General features: G+C 44.5%; 1 protein-coding gene across 1 annotated transcript in view; it reads right to left on the bottom strand.

The window, feature by feature from the left end:
• Nucleotides 1–947: 947 nt before the first annotated feature.
• The window catches only part of mgat4c (mgat4 family member C), a 135,585-nt gene continuing 112,177 nt past the window's right edge, over nucleotides 948–24,355 (bottom strand). Inside the window, exons 3-5 of the mRNA XM_059507169.1 lie at nucleotides 4,313–4,464; nucleotides 3,377–3,524; nucleotides 948–2,413 (exon numbers count right to left, since the gene is read on the bottom strand). Of these exons, the coding sequence (XP_059363152.1) occupies nucleotides 1,257–2,413; nucleotides 3,377–3,524; nucleotides 4,313–4,441 (1,434 nt within the window). The 5' untranslated portion in view covers nucleotides 4,442–4,464 and the 3' untranslated portion in view covers nucleotides 948–1,256. The remainder of the gene's footprint in view (nucleotides 2,414–3,376; nucleotides 3,525–4,312; nucleotides 4,465–24,355) is intronic.

The raw sequence follows: 24,355 nt of genomic DNA, 5'->3' as shown, positions 1-24,355 counted from the left end.
GAGCCAAACAAAATCCAATTTACCCTGGTAAAATTGCGCTGAGCAAAAAATAGGAGGAAAATATTGAAAAGGGGAAGGAGGTTTACCTCATTTGTCACTGCACTGTCCAATCACAACACTTCAGAAGATGGGCGAATAGCCACACTGTTCCAGTCCATGCCTCTGAAGAAATGCACTAACAAAACAGAACTACACTAAGGAGACCCTTTTGGCCCAAGGTTGATTGAATAACATTTTTTATCATCATTCAGTGGCGAGATAGTATGAAATGTTGCTGAGTAGATTCATGCCACAATACATTGTATACTGCAATATGCAATATTGACCCTGTGTTGGCAGAAAGAAGAGCATGATAAGCAAATATTGAGAGGTATAGAAGAAAAGAGTAAACAAACCAAAAAATAATTAACTAAATAATTAAATAACTCAACCAAAATGAAGTGCTTAAAATTTAGCTTCAAGCTACTTTTTCAATGACTATAATAGTATATGTCTGTCTGTTAAAATATGGAAAACAGCTAAAAAAAAATAATTTCTTAAAACATATATAAACATAAAAAACAGGACATATTTACTTAAAAGCAAAATTATGCAAGATATTAAGAGTTGTTTTTCAGGAATTTTTTGATGTAAGTTTATTTTTCTTACTTCACTGGCAAATATTTTTTTTTTTTAAGCACAAGCCTAACCAGACCTCTACATCAAGCAAGAAAAACTTTTAATAAAAGTGTGTGTGTGTGTGTGTGTGTTTTGTGTTTCACTTATAAATGTGCCTGGGTTGAATATAAAGGGCAAAAAAAAAAGTTATGTAATTTAAGTAATCTATAAATAATTTAAGTTTAAATTATTATTATTATTCTTAGATTTTTTTTTTTTTTGCAGTGTATAACTTGGCCAAAGGACAGTCAAAACAAAAGGACGAGGTTTTTTTTGTTTAGTTTTTTTGTTTTGCTGAGGAGTACACATTATGTAGTAATAATGGAAAAAGCGGGTACATATACAAATATGTACCTTAAATGTCTTGATATCTAAAAAAAGTATTTATTGTCTGAATAGTTGATGTCAGAATTAGCTGAAATGCCTCAGATGCGTAAAATCTTGTACTGCATTTAAATGAGTCTGAATAAATGAATAAATTTGAATAAATAAAGATTTCTCAGGTGAATAAATAATTTAGAAATTGCAGAAATAAATAAATAAATAGATAAATAAATAAACAGATACTTGTGCCTTTAGCTAGGGTTGAAAAAAAGTTCTCATTGATTGGCACCTTGTGTAGTCCAGAGGCTTATGCTTCTAATGATAAGCCACTCTTTCTGACTTGCCGTTACTACAATGCGAACACACTCAATATCAAACGCTATCTTGTGGTCCACATCATGAACCTCAATGTTTCCATTTTTAAACTCCCCTAAAGTTATATAGGTGGAGCACTGCCTTCCCTTTTTGGTTCCTACTAATTTCTCCCCCACTTCCAGAGCTCCGTGATGCAAAATATCATTCTGCCGATCATCCGTTCCCGTGATAATCTTGATTTTGCTGATTTTTGTTGCCTTGTTGAACACTATTACATAAAAGTCCCCGGTGGATGGAGCCTTGCCCCAAAAGTACTCATCCACGCTACTGTAAGCTTTGGCAGCATCATAGCTCTCAAATACATTTATGTTTGTATACAAACTGGCAGGTGGGTTGTCTGGGATATCAAGGGAGTCTTCCTCAAAGTCATCATCCTTAAGTTTATTTTCTGCCCCCTTATAGGAGGAATAGTAGCCCATGTGTTGGAAAAGGGAAGGCTTGAAGCGAATCGCATCCTTCTGGGCCAGTAGGCCTCGGAAATGGATAAGAAGCCAATCGCAAGGCATCTCCTGATAGAACATGAGCAGGAAATGGGCAAGTCTAGGAAGGTCTCGTGAGTGGTACATCTTCCCTATGTAGCCCAGCTTAGAGAATTCAAGCATCACCCAATATGATCCCTCCCTAGATGCCACCACTTTCTTCAGGGCGGTGAGGAAGTTTCGAGAACAGCGCACATCATCCTCCAACATCATGTAGAAGTCTGACAGGTTGGTGCAGAAGTTGAGCAGGAATGCATAATCTACATTCTGTTTGGAACGGAAGCGTACTCTATCCTCTGGATCATTGTAATTTCTCTTCAGCCCATCCAGTGATGGGTAGTACTCCTCAGGTGCATGGATAACTAGCAGCCGTCCTGCAATGATATGGTGGCCGAACTTCCTTGAGATTTCCTGAACTAGGCTCTCACACCATGCCAGGTCAAAGTCTGCCAAGTGGACAACCACAACGATCTCTTTGAGCTCCTCATAGCTTGATTGGTCAAAAATGGACTTGATGGTTTCCAGCAGGTAGTTTCCACGTTTTCTTTTCACAGATGACAATCCAATTGTAAGATACTCTGCAAAAGAACATGAAAAATCATGGAGTAGGAGAAAGTATGCCTTGAACTGATCTGACACCTTGTCTACACTGTGAATACTATTTATTTTTTCTTACTTATGCATAAATCTCACTAGACCATATTAAATGTAAGCTAAAAGCAAGAACAAGCTATTTGCTTATTAATTTTGCTTAGGAAGTAAAGTGATCTAATTTTATGGATGTTCAACTTTTTTACTTTTTACATTGTTTTGACATTTAAGAAAAGCATTTTTAAAGAGATCTAGATGTGTGAGGCCTCATATATAAAGCATGCATATGCTCAGATTTGACCTTAGAGTGTGTCTAAGCTTAAATACACGCCAACGCTCATTTGTAAAAACTGCCTTTGACATGGAAAAGTGCTTAGCGTCACATCAGGGTCTGAGCAGACATACAAACACTTTTCTTGTCAGAGTACTGCAGGTTTTTGAAAATGTAAGCTATTCTTGCAGCCCGCTGTTTGGACGATGACTGGTGATCTTTTATCTTAATGACATTAATTAGGAGTCATTTTCAAAGCAGAAAGCTGAAACAATTCAGTTGCATGCAAGTTCAAGATCATTAGCGATTCATAGATTTCATATCTGAAAGAGAGGCGTATGTGTGTTTTCTGTGCATGTGTTCATTCTATGAATCAATATGCATATTTGAGAGATGACTGTAAGATCAAATTTAGGATGGTTTCCGTGCAACATTTTATAAATGAGGCCCATGATTTAGCATTTTTAATTGTGCATTTATTATTTGTGTTCTGTATGTATAGTGGTATATATGTGTGTGTGTGTGTGTGTGTGTGTGTGTGTGCCTTACACATACACGTACAGAAGAAGGCTAATAAAAGCGCAAATAAATATATATATTATTTTACTTATTTGTTTAGAATTTGTTTAACCATGTGTGTACTGATAATACAAATGTGTATTTAGGAAAGCGATCTTACTTTTTCGAGGTAAAGGTGTTCCAGCGAGGTAACGATAAGTCACATTGATCATTCCAGAAAAATTGGTGATATCTTTAAAGGTATGAACATATCGCTCTGAGTTCAGTGGATGCATTGAGGTTTCTCGTAACTGACGTTTGTCTTCCTCCTGAAACACATGACATCCAAGACAGACAATTCTAAAGTTTGTCACAAGTCTAAAGAAGTCAACGTTTTTCACAGCATTCCTAAAGTTAGACAGAGACTCCAAAATTTAGGTCTAAATGCTGCAGGTCATTATTTTTGGATGTGGCAATATTCTTGCACACTCTTGTATAATCTCATTAAATGTAAATGATGGCCTTTGAATAATTAATTGTACACACAATATTACTCACTCAACTTTTTAAATAAATTATCTTGTATTAAATGGTGGCATCGTTGCTAAACTTTAATGTCTTTTACCACACATGAAATATTCGCACTCAAAAAAAACAAAAAAAAAAAACCTGGCTGTGACGATGTTTGTATTTCAATTATATGGGTTATTTAGAAAAGTGACTTGGGTACAACTTTTGAATAATTCAACAGACAAACATACGCGACATGTTATGATCACAAAGTTTTGATCATAAAGTTGGCCTCATGAATAATAAATGTGTCTCTTGAATTTGGCCTGCCTCTACACCATCAAATTTTAAATAGGCTGCAGCGTGAGCTCTGATAATTATACATGCACAGCACAGCACCGGCAGCCTTACACGCAACATTTGGTAATTAAAGCATATAAACAAAATAACTTTTCAGCACAGAGATAATTAATGCTAAATCACATGCAACAACAGTAGTCAAGTTGTTGTGAAGCCCACTATTGTCTTGTTATCTGCTCTACTGATGTTGTAAATAAATTGACCTCTGTAATTTACCTGCTGGATTTTAACAGGTAAACAAACTCACCAGCACATAGCCATCCTCGATGTAGAGGTTTATGAAGAGCAGGAAGGTAATGAGAGCCACCAGAAAAGGAATGGTGGAACGTTTCCGGAAACACCTCATCTTGTCCAGGTACTTCAACACCAGTCTCATGTTGGAAACACTGCCGGTGTGATCTGATAGAAAACAAAGAGAAAATACTACATTAGATTGTATCAATAATATGCTAAATTTGAAAAAAAAAATTGAAATTCAAAGGGATGAAATTTGAATTTGAATATAAGGAAGGAAGAAATTCAAGTATGAAATTTGAATTTAAGGAAGAAACACATTCAGTGAAATTCACAAGTGTATTTATTTGTTTGTTTTAATAGAAAAACAAAGTCAAATGCAAATTACAGGCTTGATAAACTTTAAAAGTATTAAAAGATTTTAAAAAGCCTTGAAGTCAGATGGACAGACAGATTGGATGACTGACAGCTTATCATATTTAATAAGTGTTTTGTGGACCAGGCATTTCTCAGAATGCTGTGTTGATTGAATGCTGAATTTGCATAAACCTGATAGAAGTATACAGGTCCATCTCAATAAATTAGAATGTTGTGGAAAAGTTCATTTATTTCAGTAATTCATCTCAAATTGTGAAACTCTGTATTAAATAAATTCAGTGCACACAGACTGAAGTAGTTTAAGTCTTTGGTTCTTTTAATTGTGATGATTTTGGCTCACATTTAACAAAAACCCACTAATAACAACAAATTCAAAAAAGCCAAAAGCATCACAATTAAAATAACCAAAGACTTAAACTACTTCAGACTGTGTGCACTGAATTTATTTAATACACAAGTTTCTCAATTTGAGTTGAAGTACTGCAATAAATTAACTTTTCCACGATTTTCTAATTTATTGAGATGCACCTATAGTTTTTAAGTATCGATTCCTGGCTAAATCCACATCAGATAAGTCTTTTTAAGTACAAAAAATGTTGTAAAAACTCTACAGTAAAAATTAAGTGCAGCTCACTAAAATGATCATGTCTTTATTATTCAGGAAAAACTGCCACCAATTTCTGGCTGTGCAGCAATCGAGAAGCACTTCTTTTTGTATATAAGACAGGGCATTCTCTATAAGGTTACACTAAAAATAAGCAGCAGACTTGTGTGCCTCTAAGCCCAGTTATTAACCTGACAATGATGTAGGTATAATACAGACTTCAGCTGAAGAACACGCTGTGAGGTTAATATCCCAACCTTGTGTCACAAGGTGACGATCTTTAGGGGCGGAACCAAAATTCGGGAAGTTTGGTTCCGCCCGGAAGCGTTTCCGCCCGGACCGGAAAAACAGAACACCGGAACTTCCGGTAGCGCCGTAAGAAGGAAAATCAGGGAATTCGATGCACCTGTGCCTAGTTAGGGACAGCGGTTGGTGATTGGAGGATACGCTGGACAAGGCAGTACTTAAGGCCAAGTTATTTCCCAGTCTGGGAAGCTCTTTTTGGTGTGTGTGAAGCACTGGGTTGTGCCCGTCTTGGTACGCTGCTGGTAGCTGTCTAACTCTCTCTCTCCCTCAGGCTGGAATTGTATGATTGTGAAGACATCGCGAACCTTAAAGGTTGAGAAGTGAACAGATTATACGGCGAACTGAGACGACGTGAAAAAGGGGATTGGAAGTGGCATTGATGTGAGTACTAAGAGCCAGTCGAAAGTGCCCTGTATATTGACCTGGCGTTGTGTAGATCTCTCCAGGAGGAGGAGGGCGGCCCTACCCCTAATATAGTGTGGTGGGAGAGCCGAAGGAATACTTATTGAAGTAGTCACAACGACGACATCACTAGCTAGGCCGCATATTCCATCGCCAGATCCGAACCAAGCGAAGTGAAGGAAGACGGGTGTCCTTTCCGTACACTGAGTGTGGTGGGTGAGTCTTCGTGCTGTGAAAACCTATAATTTTGACGTGGTGTTGTATATTGCTGTGGGCTGCTGTGTATTGCCGTGTGTCCTGTCAGATAAACCCCCGCCTTCACGCACTTCGGCGTGGGAGGACAAGGAGATTGCTGGTCCTAGCCTAGTTCAGTACAGTATATGTTGTGAGCGTGCTTCAGATCTCCGGAGATAGCACGGTACGCTGTGTCCAGCCCAGAGGTGAAAGCCATCCAAAGCAGAGTAACTGTGTTTTGTGTCCAAGTTGATACCTGTGGAGAGGAAAGGAAAGAGAGTGAGTAACACAAGGAGAAACAGAGGAAACCTGTACTTACAGTGCGCTGTGTTCAGCCCAGAGGTGAGAGCCATTCAAAGCAAACTAACGGTGCTATTGTGCCCAAGTTGATATCTGTGGAGAGAAAAGGAGAGAGAGGGAATAACACGAGGAGGAATAGAGCGAACCCTGTACTTACAGTACGCTGTGTCCAGCCCAGAGGTGAGAGCCATTTAAAGCAAACTAACTGTGCTATTGTGCCCAAGTTGATACCTGTGGAGAGAAAAGGAGAGAGAGGTGAATAACACGAGGAGGAATAGAGCGAACCCTGTACTTACAGTACGCTGTGTCCAGCCCAGAGGTGAGAGCCATTCAAAGCAAACTAACTGTGCTATTGTGCCCAAGTTGATACCTGTGGAGAGAAAAGGAGAGAGAGAGTGAATAACACGAGGAGGAATAGAGCGAACCCTGTACTTACAGTACGCTGTGTCCAGCCCAGAGGTGAGAGCCATTCAAAGCAAACTAACTGTGCTATTGTGCCCAAGTTGATACCTGTGGAGAGAAAAGGAGAGAGAGAGTGAATAACACGAGGAGGAATAGAGCGAACCCTGTACTTACAGTACGCTGTGTCCAGCCCAGAGGTGAGAGCCATTCAAAGCAAACTAACTGTGCTATTGTGCCCAAGTTGATACCTGTGGAGAGAAAAGGAGAGAGAGTGGGTAACACGAGGAGAGACTGAGGAAACCTGTACTTACGCCGCTGCCTGTGGAGAAAGAGAAAGCGAGTGAGCACCCAAGGAACGAACTGTGTGAACCAGTACTTACTGTGAGCTGTAATCAGCGAAGAGGTGAGAGCAGAACCAAGCTGAACTAACTGTGCCTGTGTGTCCCAGCCGTTGCCTGTGGAGAAAGAGAAAGCGAGTGAGCACCCAAGGAACGAACTGTGTGAACCAGTACTTACTGTGAGCTGTAATCAGCGAAGAGGTGAGAGCAAAACCAAGCTGAATTAACTGTGCCTGTGTGTCCCAGCCGTTGCCTGTGGAGAAAGAGAAAGAGCCCGTTGCCTGTGGAGGAAGAGAAAGAGAGTGAGCACCTCGAGAACGAACTGTGTGAACCAGTACTTACCGTGAGCTGTATTCAGCGAAGAGGAGGAAGAAGGAGGGCGCTACGGATACCTAAGACTCAGGCCGGGGCCCGAGTCCTACGCCCCGGATCCCCGTGGCCCCCTTGCTCCCTGACCTCTTCCCGGCCATAGCCCATCTGGAGGGCCGAGTCAGAGTTTAGTTTTAATTGCCCTTTCCCTATTCCCCAAGCTATTTTTAAATATTTAAATAAAGATTGTTTTATCACTTACTTGTTCTCGTGTTGTTTGGCCATTGGGTCGGGTTTGGGGACCTCCTCGAGGTGGAAGTTGAGAAGGGGTGTGGCTTAGTTAAAGCATAGCCAGCCCCTGGGTGTGACAGATTTGGCGTAGTCGGCAGGGTTTCCACCTCGAGTTGAGTAACCAAGGTCGTCCAATGACCGACAACGCGGGGCTTTCAGCCCAACCCCGTGCCATGCCCGTTTTTATGGGGAGCCCCTGGATTCAAAAATATGGGGGGACAGAATCCGAGGTACGATTGTCTGAATGGAAGGCTCAACTAGAGTACTTGGCCGACCTACAGGGCCTTAGTGCAGCCCAGCGGCTTCAATTTGTGTTAAACTCCCTGGATGGAGAAGCGCGGCGAGAGGTGCATGCCGCCCCCGAAGCCGTTAGAGCCAACGCCCAAACCGTGTTCCAGTTCCTCACTGAACAGTATGGTGACCACACCCCCGTAGCTGTCCTTCGCTCCCAGTTCTTCAATTGTAAGCAGGGCCCCCGCCAACCGATTAGAGCTTTCGCCCTGAGGTTGCGAGAGCAATTCGCCCGACTACAGACCCGTCGGGACCACGGGTTGGGAGATGGGGAGACTCTATTGCGGGACCAGTTTCTTCTGGGGTTGAAGGAGGGTCCGGTGAGACAGAGCCTACGTATCCAGTTTCGAAGGGACCCGGGTCTTACGTTCGAAGATCTGAAGAAAGAGGCACTGGCCCTGGAAGGTGATGAGACTGAGGTGAGTGGTTCCCCAGTGTGTGCGGTTGTCAGTGAAGTAGCACCAGCACAACCCGGAGGCCCTGACTGGAAGCAAGCACTGAAGGCTGAACTTTTGAAAGATGTCCGCGATCAGATGTCTGAACTGTCTAAAGCCCTCGTAGGAGAATTGCGCCAAGGACGGGCGCGGGAGGAACCACGGCCGGCGCCCCGAGACCGAGTGTACTCAGAGGGAGGCCGAGAGCCGTTCAGGCGCCCGAACCACTTTAACCGGCCCCGTTTCGAATGGGACGAGCAAGGGCGACCCATCTGTAACCGCTGTGGCAAACCAGGTCACTATAGTCGTCAGTGTGGGCCCCGCAGGGCGTCAGAAGGGGGTTTTTAGGTCGGCCGGCCACTGTGGGTCGTGTGGCCGGGACCCCTCGAGAAGACCCTGGAAGAGGATATGGCTCTAGGAGCCAGATGATTGGGCGTAGCCCCGTGGCGAAGGTGAGAGTGTGCGGCAAGGAGATTCAATGCCTGGTAGACACAGGCTCCCAAGTGACGTTGTTTGCTGAGAGTTTATCCGAAGAAGTGTTTGGGAAACAAGGGGCACCAGGGGCGGAGGCCCCCTGGCTTACTCTGAAGGGCGCAAACGGCCTCGACATCCCATATATTGGCTACCGATTGACGGACCTAGAGGTTCACGGAGTGATGGTCCCCCAGAAAGGTGTGATTATCGTGCAAGACCATTGTCTGGGTGCACATCGAGCCCTGTTGGGCATGAATGTCCTCGCTGATTGCTGGGAAGAGCTATTTCGGGCTAGGCCCGTATCGAAGATACCACCTGCAGAGAGGCCCAAGTGGGAGTGTGTGGTAGCTGACTGTCGAAGGGTGCAAATGAGCCAAGTCCGCAGGGAACAGGAAGAGGTAGGAAGAGTGATGTGTCGTTTTGCTTTGTCTGTCCCCGCAAAAAGTGAGGCTGTTGTGTGGGCGCGAGTACCGCCCCGAAGAGCGGGCCCAGAAGAGTGGGTGCTGGTGGAGCCCCATGTGGATTGTCCACAAGTGGAAGTGGCACGAGGATTATCGACGGTCCGGCGGGGGAGAGTCCCCGTGAGGATACGGAATGTACATCCATACGCGGTGCAACTACATCGGCACCAACGATTAGCCCGTCTGACAACGGTTACATCCCACCAAGTAAGGGAAGAGAGGGATATTAGTTTTCGTCAGGTGTGCCCCACTGTCATCGAGGTGGCCCTGACACAAGTAGACACCCCATGGGGTGGTATGGAGAGGAGTGTGCCGAGCCACCTGGCGGGTGAGTCGTTACAAGGGGAGGATTTAGAGCAAGCACAGACACAGAAGTTACAGGCCCTCCTTCGGAGATGGCAGCATGTGTTCGCCACCCACGACGAAGACTACGGATGCACCCAGGTGGTACAACATCATATACCTACCGGGGATGCAGGGCCCAGCCGGGAGAGGTATCGCCCAATTCCGCCCACTTTGTATACCGAGGTACGTACACTCCTGCAAGGCATGCTGAAGCAAGGAGTTGTTAGGGAAAGCAGCAGCCCGTGGGCGGCCCCCATAGTGCTGGTGCAAAAGAAGACGGGGGCTTGGAGATTCTGCGTGGACTACCGTAAGCTGAACCTCGTGACTAAGAAAGACGCTTTCCCTTTGCCACGGATCGAAGATTCGCTTGCCAGCCTCACGCAGTCGGCATGGTACTCTACCCTAGATTTGGCCAGTGGCTACTGGCAGGTGCAGGTGGCCGAAGCAGATCGGGAGAAGACTGCCTTTACAACCCCGTTTGGACTATTTGAATGGGACCGGATGCCTTTCGGGCTCTGTAACGCTCCGGCCACCTTCCAGCGGCTGATGCAGCGGTGCTTGGGAGGTCAGTTAATGGAGTCAGTATTAGTTTACCTGGATGATGTGATTGTCTACTCCCCAGATTTTGATTCACACCTGAGGCACCTCGAGGAAGTCTTTCGGGCCATGGAGAAGTACGGATTGAAACTACAGCCCAATAAGTGTCACTTACTACGGAGAGAAGTCAACTTTCTGGGCCACGTGGTCAGTGCGGCTGGAGTGTCCGTCGATCCTGGAAAGGTATCGGCCGTGAAGGACTGGAAGGCCCCGAGGACAGTGAGGCAAGTGCGATCCTTTTTAGGATTTGTGGGATACTATAGGCTTTTCATAAAGGACTTTTCAAAAATTGCTAAACCCCTTAATCAGTTGCTGGTTGGCACAGGTCGTAACCGGGGCCGGGGGTCGCCCAACGTAGACTGGGATGCAAATTGTGAGTCGGCGTTCCAGACATTGAAGCAGGAGCTGCTACAGGCCCCTATCTTGGCATACGCAGATTTCACAAAACCATTCCTTTTGTATACAGATGCCAGCAATCTCGGGCTGGGAGCGGTGTTGGCTCAACGGCAGGACGGAGTTGAGAGGGTCATCGCGTACGCCAGCCGGAGCCTCCACCCAGCCGAGAGGAACGATGCGAACTATAGTTCTTTCAAATTGGAGCTGCTGGCGTTGAAGTGGGCCCTAAGTGAGAAATTTAAAGACTACCTCTGGGGTGCCAAGGTGACGATCATTACAGACAATAACCCATTAGTACACTTACAGACGGCGAAGCTGGGAGCCGTGGAGCAGCGGTGGGTGGCCCAACTGGCCAACTTTGACTATCAACTACAGTACCGACCAGGGCGTGAACACACGAACGCGGACGTCCTCTCAAGGCTGCCCGAAGCGGAAAGCCCCGGAGGGGCCAGCCCGGAGGAGGGCTATATGGTAGGAGCAGTAGAGGCACCAGGCAGCAGACAAGAGGCCGTGCCTGAGAACTGGGGATGGGATCCCCGTCGGTGGAGGGAGAGACAGGCCAGGGATCAAGATGTGCGGCTGGTAAGAGAATGGCTGGAACAGGGCCGACGGCTGACGCCAGCGGAGAGGTTAGCCCAGACGGATACTGGGAGGAGGCTGCTGGGGCAATGGGACAGGCTGGAGCTGAGAGATGGCGTTTTGTGCAGAAGGGTCAGTGACCCGAAGTTGGGCGAGGAAGTACGCCAGATCGTGGTACCCGCAGATGAGGTAACGGCTTTAGTTTCGGCGTACCACAACCAGTTGGGGCATCAGGGACAGGAGAGGACCGTGTCCCTGCTTAGGAGATTCTTCTTTTGGCCCGGGCTAGAGGCATCGGTGCACGCCCTAATTCAAGCTTGCCCGAGATGCATATTGTTTAAGTCCAGACGGGAGGTCCGAGCGCCAATGGTACCCATCCATGCGAAGGCCCCCCTTCATATCATGGCTATGGACTTCTTGACACTGGGCCGACCACGAGATCGCTACCAGAACATCTTGGTAATAACGGATTTGTTCACAAAGTACGCTTGGGCTATCCCCACCCTCGACCAGACTGCAACCACCACCGCTACAGTTTTATGGCGGGCCGTCTTCCAGACGTTCGGATGCCCGGAGTTTCTGCACTCCGATCAAGGAGCCAACTTTGAGTCCAGGGTAATTAGAGAACTATGCCAGTTGTACGGTTGCACGAAAACTCACACCACTTCGTATCATCCTCAGGGGAACGGCGGCTGTGAGAGATTCAATCAGACCCTATTGGGGCTGCTGGGGACCTTGGACCAACAACGGCAGGACGATTGGGTGAGTGCCTTGCCAAACCTCCTACAGGCCTATAACAACAGTATACATAGTACTACGGGTTACGCTCCCACTTACCTGATGTTTGGCAGACACATACGAATGCCTACTGACCTGGTCCTAGGAGTGATAGCCGACCAAGAGGAAGCAAGTGTAACGGAGTGGGTGGGGCGCCATCACCAGCGCTTGCATTTCGCCTACGAGCAGGTGTCAAAAAGGATACAGACGGCAGGAGAGAAAAGTAAGCGGTTGTATGATCGGACTGCTAGAGAAGCCCCTCTACTGCCAGGAGAGAGGGTGTTGGTGAGAGATAATCGGCGGCAGGGGAAGGGGAAACTGAGTGACCGTTGGGAGGCCACCCCTTATGTAGTCTGCCGGCAGCAGAGGCCGGGGCAGCCGGTCTATACCATCCGGCCAGAAGGGAAGTCAGGCCCCGACCGTGTGGTGCACCGGAACATGATTCGCCCATGCCCTAACTACCCTGAAGCCGTGGAAGAAGTCCCCACGGAACCTGTACCAGCGGCCCCCTGGATTGAAGGTTGGGCTGTGGTACCAGGGAGACCCGTGGTGGCACCACCCCCGATCGCCCCGAGAGAACCAGAAGCAGCCCCTGAACAAGCTGAGCCCGATTCACCAGTGAGACGATCCCAGCGAGAGAACCGAGGCCGACCCCCTGCCCGCTATGGGGAGTGGACAGTCCGAGGACGTTCTAGGGACTAGAACGGATTGCCGGGGGAGGATGTCACAAGGTGACGATCTTTAGGGGCGGAACCAAAATTCGGGAAGTTTGGTTCCGCCCGGAAGCGTTTCCGCCCGGACCGGAAAAACAGAACACCGGAACTTCCGGTAGCGCCGTAAGAAGGAAAATCAGGGAATTCGATGCACCTGTGCCTAGTTAGGGACAGCGGTTGGTGATTGGAGGATACGCTGGACAAGGCAGTACTTAAGGCCAAGTTATTTCCCAGTCTGGGAAGCTCTTTTTGGTGTGTGTGAAGCACTGGGTTGTGCCCGTCTTGGTACGCTGCTGGTAGCTGTCTAACTCTCTCTCTCCCTCAGGCTGGAATTGTATGATTGTGAAGACATCGCGAACCTTAAAGGTTGAGAAGTGAACAGATTATACGGCGAACTGAGACGACGTGAAAAAGGGGATTGGAAGTGGCATTGATGTGAGTACTAAGAGCCAGTCGAAAGTGCCCTGTATATTGACCTGGCGTTGTGTAGATCTCTCCAGGAGGAGGAGGGCGGCCCTACCCCTAATATAGTGTGGTGGGAGAGCCGAAGGAATACTTATTGAAGTAGTCACAACGACGACATCACTAGCTAGGCCGCATATTCCATCGCCAGATCCGAACCAAGCGAAGTGAAGGAAGACGGGTGTCCTTTCCGTACACTGAGTGTGGTGGGTGAGTCTTCGTGCTGTGAAAACCTATAATTTTGACGTGGTGTTGTATATTGCTGTGGGCTGCTGTGTATTGCCGTGTGTCCTGTCAGATAAACCCCCGCCTTCACGCACTTCGGCGTGGGAGGACAAGGAGATTGCTGGTCCTAGCCTAGTTCAGTACAGTATATGTTGTGAGCGTGCTTCAGATCTCCGGAGATAGCACGGTACGCTGTGTCCAGCCCAGAGGTGAAAGCCATCCAAAGCAGAGTAACTGTGTTTTGTGTCCAAGTTGATACCTGTGGAGAGGAAAGGAAAGAGAGTGAGTAACACAAGGAGAAACAGAGGAAACCTGTACTTACAGTGCGCTGTGTTCAGCCCAGAGGTGAGAGCCATTCAAAGCAAACTAACGGTGCTATTGTGCCCAAGTTGATATCTGTGGAGAGAAAAGGAGAGAGAGGGAATAACACGAGGAGGAATAGAGCGAACCCTGTACTTACAGTACGCTGTGTCCAGCCCAGAGGTGAGAGCCATTTAAAGCAAACTAACTGTGCTATTGTGCCCAAGTTGATACCTGTGGAGAGAAAAGGAGAGAGAGGTGAATAACACGAGGAGGAATAGAGCGAACCCTGTACTTACAGTACGCTGTGTCCAGCCCAGAGGTGAGAGCCATTCAAAGCAAACTAACTGTGCTATTGTGCCCAAGTTGATACCTGTGGAGAGAAAAGGAGAGAGAGAGTGAATAACACGAGGAGGAATAGAGCGAACCCTGTACTTACAGTACGCTGTGTCCAGCCCAGAGGTGAGAGCCATTCAAAGCAAACTAACTGTGCTATTGTGCCCAAGTTGATACCTGTGGAGAGAAAAGGAGAGAGAGAGTGAATAACACGAGGAGGAATAGAGCGAACCCTGTACTTACAGTACGCTGTGTCCAGCCCAGAGGTGAGAGCCATTCAAAGCAAACTAACTGTGCTATTGTGCCCAAGTTGATACCTGTGGAGAGAAAAGGAGAGAGAGTGGGTAACACGAGGAGAGACTGAGGAAACCTGTACTTACGCCGCTGCCTGTGGAGAAAGAGAAAGCGAGTGAGCACCCAAGGAACGAACTGTGTGAACCAGTACTTACTGTGAGCTGTAATCAGCGAAGAGGTGAGAGCAGAACCAAGCTGAACTAACTGTGCCTGTGTGTCCCAGCCGTTGCCTGTGGAGAAAGAGAAAGCGAGTGAGCACCCAAGGAACGAACTGTGTGAACCAGTACTTACTGTGAGCTGTAATCAGCGAAGAGGTGAGAGCAAAACCAAGCTGAATTAACTGTGCCTGTGTGTCCCAGCCGTTGCCTGTGGAGAAAGAGAAAGAGCCCGTTGCCTGTGGAGGAAGAGAAAGAGAGTGAGCACCTCGAGAACGAACTGTGTGAACCAGTACTTACCGTGAGCTGTATTCAGCGAAGAGGAGGAAGAAGGAGGGCGCTACGGATACCTAAGACTCAGGCCGGGGCCCGAGTCCTACGCCCCGGATCCCCGTGGCCCCCTTGCTCCCTGACCTCTTCCCGGCCATAGCCCATCTGGAGGGCCGAGTCAGAGTTTAGTTTTAATTGCCCTTTCCCTATTCCCCAAGCTATTTTTAAATATTTAAATAAAGATTGTTTTATCACTTACTTGTTCTCGTGTTGTTTGGCCATTGGGTCGGGTTTGGGGACCTCCTCGAGGTGGAAGTTGAGAAGGGGTGTGGCTTAGTTAAAGCATAGCCAGCCCCTGGGTGTGACACTTGCTCACAAGACATTAGCAATGTATGCACTCTGTGCCTTTAAGTCCTTTTGTTTTGCACTTTCTGAGGTTTGTATGTCAAGTACAAAGTATGGTTTCTTAAGAGGCTATACTGCAAATGGCATTTCAATTTTAGCTATCTCCATTTGAAGATACATAGTTGGAGTGACTGTCTTTGAAACAGAAGAAAAAACATTTCAGCTATGTGCATAAAATAGGCCCCAGGCATTCTTTTATTCCTGACCTCAAATTACATAGAGTAATCCAAGAATAGAAAGAAGGATGCAAGTGTTTTGGAAGCTTTGTGTGTATCAGCCTTTTTGATGGCTCTTGGTAAGCACCTTAGACCACTAATGGAATACAAAATAACTTTACAGCCGATTCCATGACCAGATGCGTATCGATTCTGCCTACCGCCAACTTGTTTCAACTGGGGATTTTCAAACCAATATTCTGTGAGCTCTTGCTTGTACTTAAAAAGCAGTGAACACATTGAGACCATGCGTGTGTGGTTTTATATACTATGCCATTTAAGGGTTTGGGGTCTTTTTTTTTAATGAAATTAACACTTATAATAAATATAGCAAGAATGCATTAAATTGATCAAATGTAACATTAAATAGACAGTAAACAGTAAATGCTACAAAAACTCTCTTCTTGAACAGCAAAATCAGCATATTATAATTATATTTGAAGAATCAAGTGACACTGAAGAGTGGAGTAATTGCTGCTGAAAATACAGCTTTGTATCACAGGGATACATCACATTTTAAAATATATTCAAAATCGAAACAGTTATTTCAATTTGTAAAAGATTTAACAATATACAACTCACTGTATTTTGTGAGATAAATAAATGCAGCTTTGGTGAGCTTATTTCATAAACATTTCATTTAAAAATGTAAAATTATCTTTTTGAACATATCTTTAAACATATCTTTTTAAAGCATCTTTTAAAAATATTTCACAGGATAATGACATTCTTGTCAAAGAAACTTTTAATCAAGACACAATAAAATGTTATGCATTCATACACAATGACACATTGCATTCTTGGAATCTGTTGTACAAATACCACCAATGCAAATACAAATGCACTTATTATAATAGAACATTTAACCCTTCTTAAACCAAAGGATTATAAAACAGCAGAATGTAGACCGAAAAACATGTTGCCAAACTGATAGTTGTACTGCACATTTCATTTTCTTGGGCATTTAATTACACAAGTGGCTGGCTTTTAAATTTTCCAGTTCAAACCATTTTGCATTTTGATACATGCAGGTGGATTCATGTAATGTTAATGCAGAGTAATAGCAATGTTGGATTGATTCAGCCTGAAAACCTGCTTCATCCTCCACTGGCAGTGAAGTGAGGAGAACCAGAGCAGACCCCTAACAGACCACTGATGGATTTGCATTACATCAAATGGTACCTAATTTAAAACTTTACCTTGCAAACCAACTTGAAGATCATAGAAATCTGTTTGTTTTGTTATAGATGGTGATATGAATGCTAAAACACAGCGAGGTTGAGTTAATAACGTCTCAGGTTATGCATGTAACCATGGTTCCTCAAGGGAACGAGACGCTGCTTCGGAGGACGCTTTGGGAACGCCCTTTAGCGTGACCGCATCTGAACAACATGTGCAATCCATAGTCATAGGCAGGTGACATCAGAGACCAGGAAGCTTAAAAACATTTACGGCAAAGCCGCCATTTAGCCTCTAGGAATGAAGCAAGTGCCGGCAGGGATGCGGGAAGTATGGCCCAAGACACAGCATCTCGTTCCCTCAGGGAACCATGGTTACATGCATAACCTGAGACGTTTCTCTTCGGGAACTCGAGCTGCATTGGAGGATGCTTTGGGAACGACTATGCCCATGCCGCCAGACTTTCAAATCTCTGCCTTGTGTGGAAGAGCACAGCTAAAGCGAGAGAGGGAGCCAGGAGCCTGACAAGTAATCGGGGACATCGTGCCCAATGGCCAAACTTCAGAAGAAGTGAGTCTTGACCCCCAAGAGAGGGGAGATCAGAGGACTCGAGGCTTTAGGATCGCATCCTGATCCACTGCTTAGCATAAGCTTCTTATGGCCGGAGGCCTCAGTGCACCGCAGAGGAAGAGTAACCAGAGGGTGTCTGCCCACTGAATGGCCACCGAGAGGGGTGCGGTAGGCCAGAATGGCCACCATGTAGCCGAATAGGGTGAAGTGGGTCAACCCTGCGGAGCGAAGGCCTGCAGGAACTCCATAACTGTACCAACCAGAGAGAGAACCAGAGGGGACAGTGCGATGTCTCTTGAGTCACAAACAGGTCCACCTGAGCCTGGCCAAACACTCTCCAATCTGCTTCATCACCTCATTCCCCAGGCCTCAGCCCCTGCCTCAACAGGATGTCTGCTCCAATATACAGATGCCCAGGAATGTGAACTGCTGTCAGCGAGAGGAGTATGCCCTGGGACCACACAAGGATCTGGTACGCTAGTTTGCACAAATGGCGTGAGCGCAGACACCCTTGGTGGTTGATATAAGAGACCACCGCTGTGTTGCCGGTGAGCACCAACACATGGTGACCTCTTAGGTCTGGAAGAAAGTGTTTTAGTGTTCGAAGCATGGCCAGCATCTCCAGGCAGTTTATATGCAATTTCAGATGGCGACCACTCCACAGATCGTGGGCAGGGTGGACACTCATGACGTACCCTTCAACCAGTGAGTGACGCGTTCGTCGTTAGCATTACACGGTGACAAGGAGCTCCCAGCACCGGGCCCTGAGACAAGAACCAAGGTCTCTTCCACATGTCTAAGGCACGTACGACCTCCGCGTGGCCTTTAGTATGCAAAGCAGTTTTTCCCTCTGGGAGAACCCCTTAGTCTTGAGCCAACACTGTAGGTGTCTCATGTACAGCAGGCCAAGTGTTTTCACATTGGATGCAGTTGCAATCAGGTCCAGCACTCTGGAACTGCTTGACAGTGAGTGACTGGCCTTCTCTGACTCTCGTGACTGCGGTAAGGACCTACTCGATCCCAGCAGGACACATATGTGCCTGCAGCGTGGTCGAATCCCACACCACACCCAGATAAGTGGTTCTCTGGAACTTTCTCAGGAACTCTCTCAGGAACTTTCTGTTCCATTACCAGAGCCTGCTCGGGGCCCACCAGGGTGGGAAAGGCACCGTTGAATTGAGGTGGAGGAGAACCGAACTGGATACTGTGGCCTCTCTGTGACCCATTGAGACACGTTTGGCATTAGTTTTCATGCTGCCAAATAGTCTCCTAAGGGAATCAGCCTCTCGAGAGGCACGAGATGATAGTTGATGACCCCTCCCACCCCAAAAAAGAAAGACAATTACATCATCATTTACTCATCGTCATGTCTTTTTCTTCTCCTGCAGAACACAAATGAAGATATTTTGAAGAATATTGGGTCTAAACAACTGAAGAGCCCATTGACTTTCATTAAAAAAATTATAAAAAAAATCTAAATCTTCTGTGTTTCACAAAATAAAGACAACCATACATTAGGGTTAATGATGACAGAATAATTTCATTTTTGGTGAATTTTCCCTAATTTCTTTAGCATACCTTGCACAACCATTTGAAGTCTTAGAGGATGAGAAAAGTGAGGTAATATAAAAAGAAAGATAGAAAATGTTTTCTTGAACCAAGCAGATGGTTAAAATGCCATTATAAATGTTTCCAAATATCTTGTTGCAAAACTGGCTGTATTTACCAGGTATTCTTCTACCCCCTCAAATCTCCAAGTGTCCAAACCTTTCAGACGCACCCTGAGGCTGAAAATAAAACACCCATTATAAATGTATTAAGCTGAGCTGACATTATCCCTCCTCCTTTCATGGATGCAGAGAGCGGAGCTTGTTGACAAACACAAAAAAATCAATTCTGAGCTTTGTAACATAAAACTCCTCAAAAATGGTAGAAAAACAAAAGATTTTATAATGACTACATTTCTTCCCAGACATAAGCTGCAGATATTGTTTGTAAAAGGGAAAACCACCAGCCTGGTACCTTCATCTGTTGCATAATTACACCTGACAGGGTCTGATTCTGGAAGAGTTGAAATTACAGGCAGCTGCCAAGGACCATGCTTTTGCAGAGGTCTCATTTGAGGGAGTGCTGACGTAAATAACCTGAGGTTCCTTCCCACTTCCTGCTGCTCTATAGATCATCACCTCCCGGGGCGAGCAGCTCTTTTAGCAGTCAATATAAACTGTCCATTCAGAGCGATACCGTCGTGCTAAATGAAGCAGCTCAATTAGAGAATGAGTGGAGTAATCCAAAGAGTTGATTTCATAAAAACACAGGCAATCCAGATGGTCCCTCTGACTAATATCAGCTTGTTTGTGCATTACGCTGCGTTCGCTAATGCAAATCGCCACAGTTTTCCCAAACTCACAGGAAGTGTACTTATAAACAAGTGAGAGCATTGTGCTGGCATCATTTCAAGATGCGCATTTACTGATATTTATCCACCGTTCTTATCTTTTCACTCACCTCTTTGTGATGGAGGGAGTGTCATTTCTCCCAGGGTGCTGTCTCTCTCTTTGCCTTGGTGACATGAAATAGAGAATAAACTTCAGAATGAGAAACAAGAAGCTCCCTGGTGAGAGGAAGGCAATTACAGTCATGTCTGATGTGCCGCAAGACCCCATGAATAAGAAAAACAAATCAGTTTACAAAGTTGGAAATGGATTAGATAGATGTTTGAGGAAGGATTACTAGTAGATTGTGAGAATGCTATGCAATTTTTATTATGTAAATGCACTATGAGAGAATGTGGAATTAGAGAGCACTTGGTTTGATTTGGATTTAATTCAAACACTTCTCGACTATAAAGAGTAAACCTACAAGGCCATGTATGTACATGAGGGTATCGTGGCTATTTCAGTGGTGTAAATCTGCAAGCAAGCAAGTGAGGGTTGTATATTTTTCACAAGCCTGATCCTTTAAGGCCAAAATACAAGCATGTTTGAGCCCGCAAATGTCCTAACAGCTCAGTTTTAAAGTAAATTAAGGCTCTAGAGCATCTTGTCACTGAATAATTATGATCATATTACCCCAATTTTACAGTCTCTGCACTGGCTACCTATTAAGTTCCGTATCAGTTACAAATTATCATTACTTACCTATAACGCCCTAAATGGTTTAGCTCCTGTGTACCTAACTAGCCTTCTACCACGCTACAATCCATCACGCACCCTAAGGTCACAAAACGCTGGACTTTTGGTAGTTCCTAGGATAGCAAAGTCCACTAAAGGAGGTAGAGCTTTTTCACATTTGGCTCCCAAACTCTGGAATAGCCTTCCTGATAATGTTCGGGGTTCAGACACACTCTCTCTGTTTAAATCTAGATTAAAAACGCATCTCTTTCGCCAAGAATTCGAATAATGTATCTCTTAAATTGTGAGTGTAGTTGCATCTGCATTTTTATTCTTTAGCTTGGGTTAAACTAATTTTACTTTGTTGGATCAGCAGCTATGCTAATGATGTCTCTATTTTGTTTCTATGTTTTGCCCCGGGATTTACATCCCGTGGTAACTAGGATTTACACAAGCTCCAGTCTGGATCCAGAACACCTGAGAAGAGATGATGCTGACCCTCAGAGGACCCCAGATGATCCTAACCTTGAATCAACAAACAGAACTAACAATTATTGCTACATGTGTGACTGCATCATATAATTACTATTAATTAATAATATTGATAGTTCATCATCTAGCTGACTACGTCTTGTATTATTATTATTATTTTTATTTTTCTAAAATCCTGTCAAACGTGCACAAACTACTAGCTACTACTAAATATTGTAGAAACATTATTTTCTGTAAAGTTGCTTTGTAACGATTTGTATTGTAAAAAGCGCTATACAAATAAACTTGAATTGAATTGAATTGAATAATTCCAGTTCTAATTCTTAAAAAGCAAGGCAAAACGCAGCTAAACCCTTTCAGTTTCCCTGCCACACACAGCTTGAATGCTAAGCTAATGTTGAAATCATGAGCCACCCATATTCTTTCAAATCAAAACAGCTTCATAAAACCTCCCTCAGCTGTAGCTTTTATGCTACTTGGGACGCAGAGGCGTACGTTGCCTTAATGCGAAAACCTGCATAGAGGAGAGGGGAAAAAAAGCCATTTTGACTAAGAGAGAAACAGATTAATAAAGCTGGCAGTAGAAAGCAATTCTTCCACATTTGATCTTGTTATCTGTTTTACATTATTTCCCAAGGGTATGCTGCACCTCGCTGATATACAGCTCTGCACAAATAATCAATTAAGCCAGCAGATTCTACAGCTTTTTGCTCTTGCTTTGTGTCAGAGTTTCAGCCACTTAAATAGATTTTTCTCTTCAACAAAAGGGCTGAAAAGCAGAAAAAGAGAAACGGCTTCCGACGATAAGAAACACTGCCTCTAGATCAGTGGTTCCCAAACTTTTCCATTCCACGACCCACCTAGACAAGTGTAATATATTTCACGACCCACCAAAATATTAAAAAAAAAAAAAAAACAACGAGTGAAATTACTTTAAACCTAATCTTACTTAAAATTTTTATGACAGAAATTAAGTATTTAAGAAAAATAACCATTTTATTTTAGAGTACAACTGAAAATTTCACTACAAATTTACAAGTTTTAATTTTTGTTTACTGGCGTTAAAATATGTAGTGTCCATAAAAACGTGAAGCAGGCTCACTCCAGTGAAGTGTGATCTGCGCTGCTGTGTTTTGTTGCATTCATGATCCTTCCGTGTGTGTCGGCGAGAACGGAGCACAATCCAACACTTTTTTAGAAAAGCATAAGAAGCAAAGCAGAACTATCTAAAACAGTTTGGAGATTAAAATAATTGTGAAATAGGTAAAAAAAGACCGATTGAACCTTTTAATGACATTGCTCTGAGACCTTCAAAACACGCAACGCACACGGACTTAATTGCAATTTGAAAATCACACTAAGGATATTGCAGTTCATTATTAATGTTGGTGGGCTATATCGTTGTGATGAGTGGGTTCCCAGTTCCCGCCTCCTTCTTCCTGTGATTGTGAAGATTTTAATGTTTTACACTGGTGCCGAAGCCAGGGAGGAAGGAGGGGCGCGCTGCCGAAGATCCTTCGCCGCTGGGGTGAATCCGCAGTGCCATCGAGCAGGGCGAAGGAGTCTGCCGCCGAGGGTGCTCGATGTGGTGGGCTGGAGTGAGTTGCCGGGGGGGGGGGGGGGGGGCGAACTCACTCCAGCCCACCGCCTCGATGACTCCTTCGTGGAAAGAGGTGGGAACCGGCGGACAATCAAACAAAGTTTTAATAACCAAATAAACACAAAACAGCGCGACAGCCCCTCTCGGATGACTGCCGTGCACAAATAAAAAACAAACACAAAATAAAACCCAGGCCTGGTCCTCTCTCGTCCTTCACTGTCATCGCTCCTCTTTTGTATCTTTCCGATCTCCTCCGTGGTTCTTGAGACCGGTGAGTGTTGCTCATTTCCCAATCACTCCACCGGCCTAGCTCTGTTCCCATGGCACTAGGCCCCGCCCCACTCGTCACATTCGTGCAGCCCTAGACTGAACTGTGTTAGTGTCTGTGTGTCATTGAAACGCAAAATTAGCTGCAGCCAAGTGACTTTGTGCGACCCACCTTGTTCCATTCCGTGACCCACGAGTGGGTCGCGACCCACAGTTTGAAAACCCCTGCTCTAGATGAACACTGTGGGCCTCAGTTCTGTGAATGAACTTTTGTTAATTAAATGAGTTTCTTTGTGTTAATCAATTTGTGTGCATTGCAGCCTTGTTTACTGAAATTTGCCATTAAGCTTGTTTACAAAATAAAAAAATAAATAAATACAATTATGTGAAGGATCATAGATCTCTATGGAAAATGTGCAATCAAAACCCTTGAGAAAAAAATGTCTGGTTCATCATGTTTTTGGTTGTAGAAAATAAAAGGTTATGATTTATGACTAATGTATTTAACTGTGCTCATATGAAAAGCATTGATTAATCATTTGCAACTGCCCAGGGTACTGACTAAACAATGCCATTAATTATTAGCAGTTGTAAATGATCAGAAAGAAGTGCAATTAAAAGCTACAATTATGATTCTATACAGCTTATATTTAACCCTTTTTACTTCTAAATAAACTACTAAATTAGAATAAAGATAACTAAATACAAATAAAAATGATTCCAGAGCATAGTATAGTAGCCCAAAATACAACTTTATATATATATATATATATATATTTTTTTTTTTAAACCAAACTCTGAATACAACCTAGTAAACTTTAGTACAGTTTGCTTGCTTGAAATGTAAAACATTTATTAAAAACAACAATAATATATATATATATATATATATATATATATATATATATATATATATATATATATATATATATATATATATATATATATTGTTAATTAACAAAACTTAAATGCTGATCTACAAATTTAGCAGTATGCCAGCATACTTTTGTTATGTAGCACTAACCCAGCATATCTTAGTTTCTCAATAATCCGACTGCTGGTAAATGTCTGTGCGTATGCCAGCGTTTGTACATGTCTGCTGAAATAGCACCTCCTGACATCGGTTTTGCTCATCAACACATTCTTAAGGCATTAAGATGTTCTCTGGAGAGTTTGCAAGCTTGAAACTGCAGAATCTTCACTAAAACACATGAAAAACATTGTTCAACTATTGCTGACACTGTCAGACACAAAACACACACACAGAGCCCCCCCCACATGCACATTTCCCCCTTTTCCTTCAAGGAGACAAGAAATATCAAGTCGTAGTTTTCACTAAACCCTGCTTAGTCAAAATAGTTCTAGTTTGTTCCTTTTGCAGCAGGCTGGGAAAGCTGAAGTAGGATTTCTGTTTCTGCGCAAGTGACAATATTTCAACACAGTGGGGACACTTGTTGTCTAGAACTTGAGTGTGTCTTTACTCACACCCAGGTCTTGAACTTTCCTCTAAAACATCTGACATCTCTCAGTGTTGCATGAAGT

This window comes from Carassius carassius, chromosome 23 (genome assembly GCF_963082965.1).
Source record: "Carassius carassius chromosome 23, fCarCar2.1, whole genome shotgun sequence".
Lineage (NCBI taxonomy): Eukaryota > Metazoa > Chordata > Actinopteri > Cypriniformes > Cyprinidae > Carassius > Carassius carassius.
Note: the sequence above shows the minus strand (reverse complement) of the source record. Positions and strands in the feature narration are given on the sequence as shown.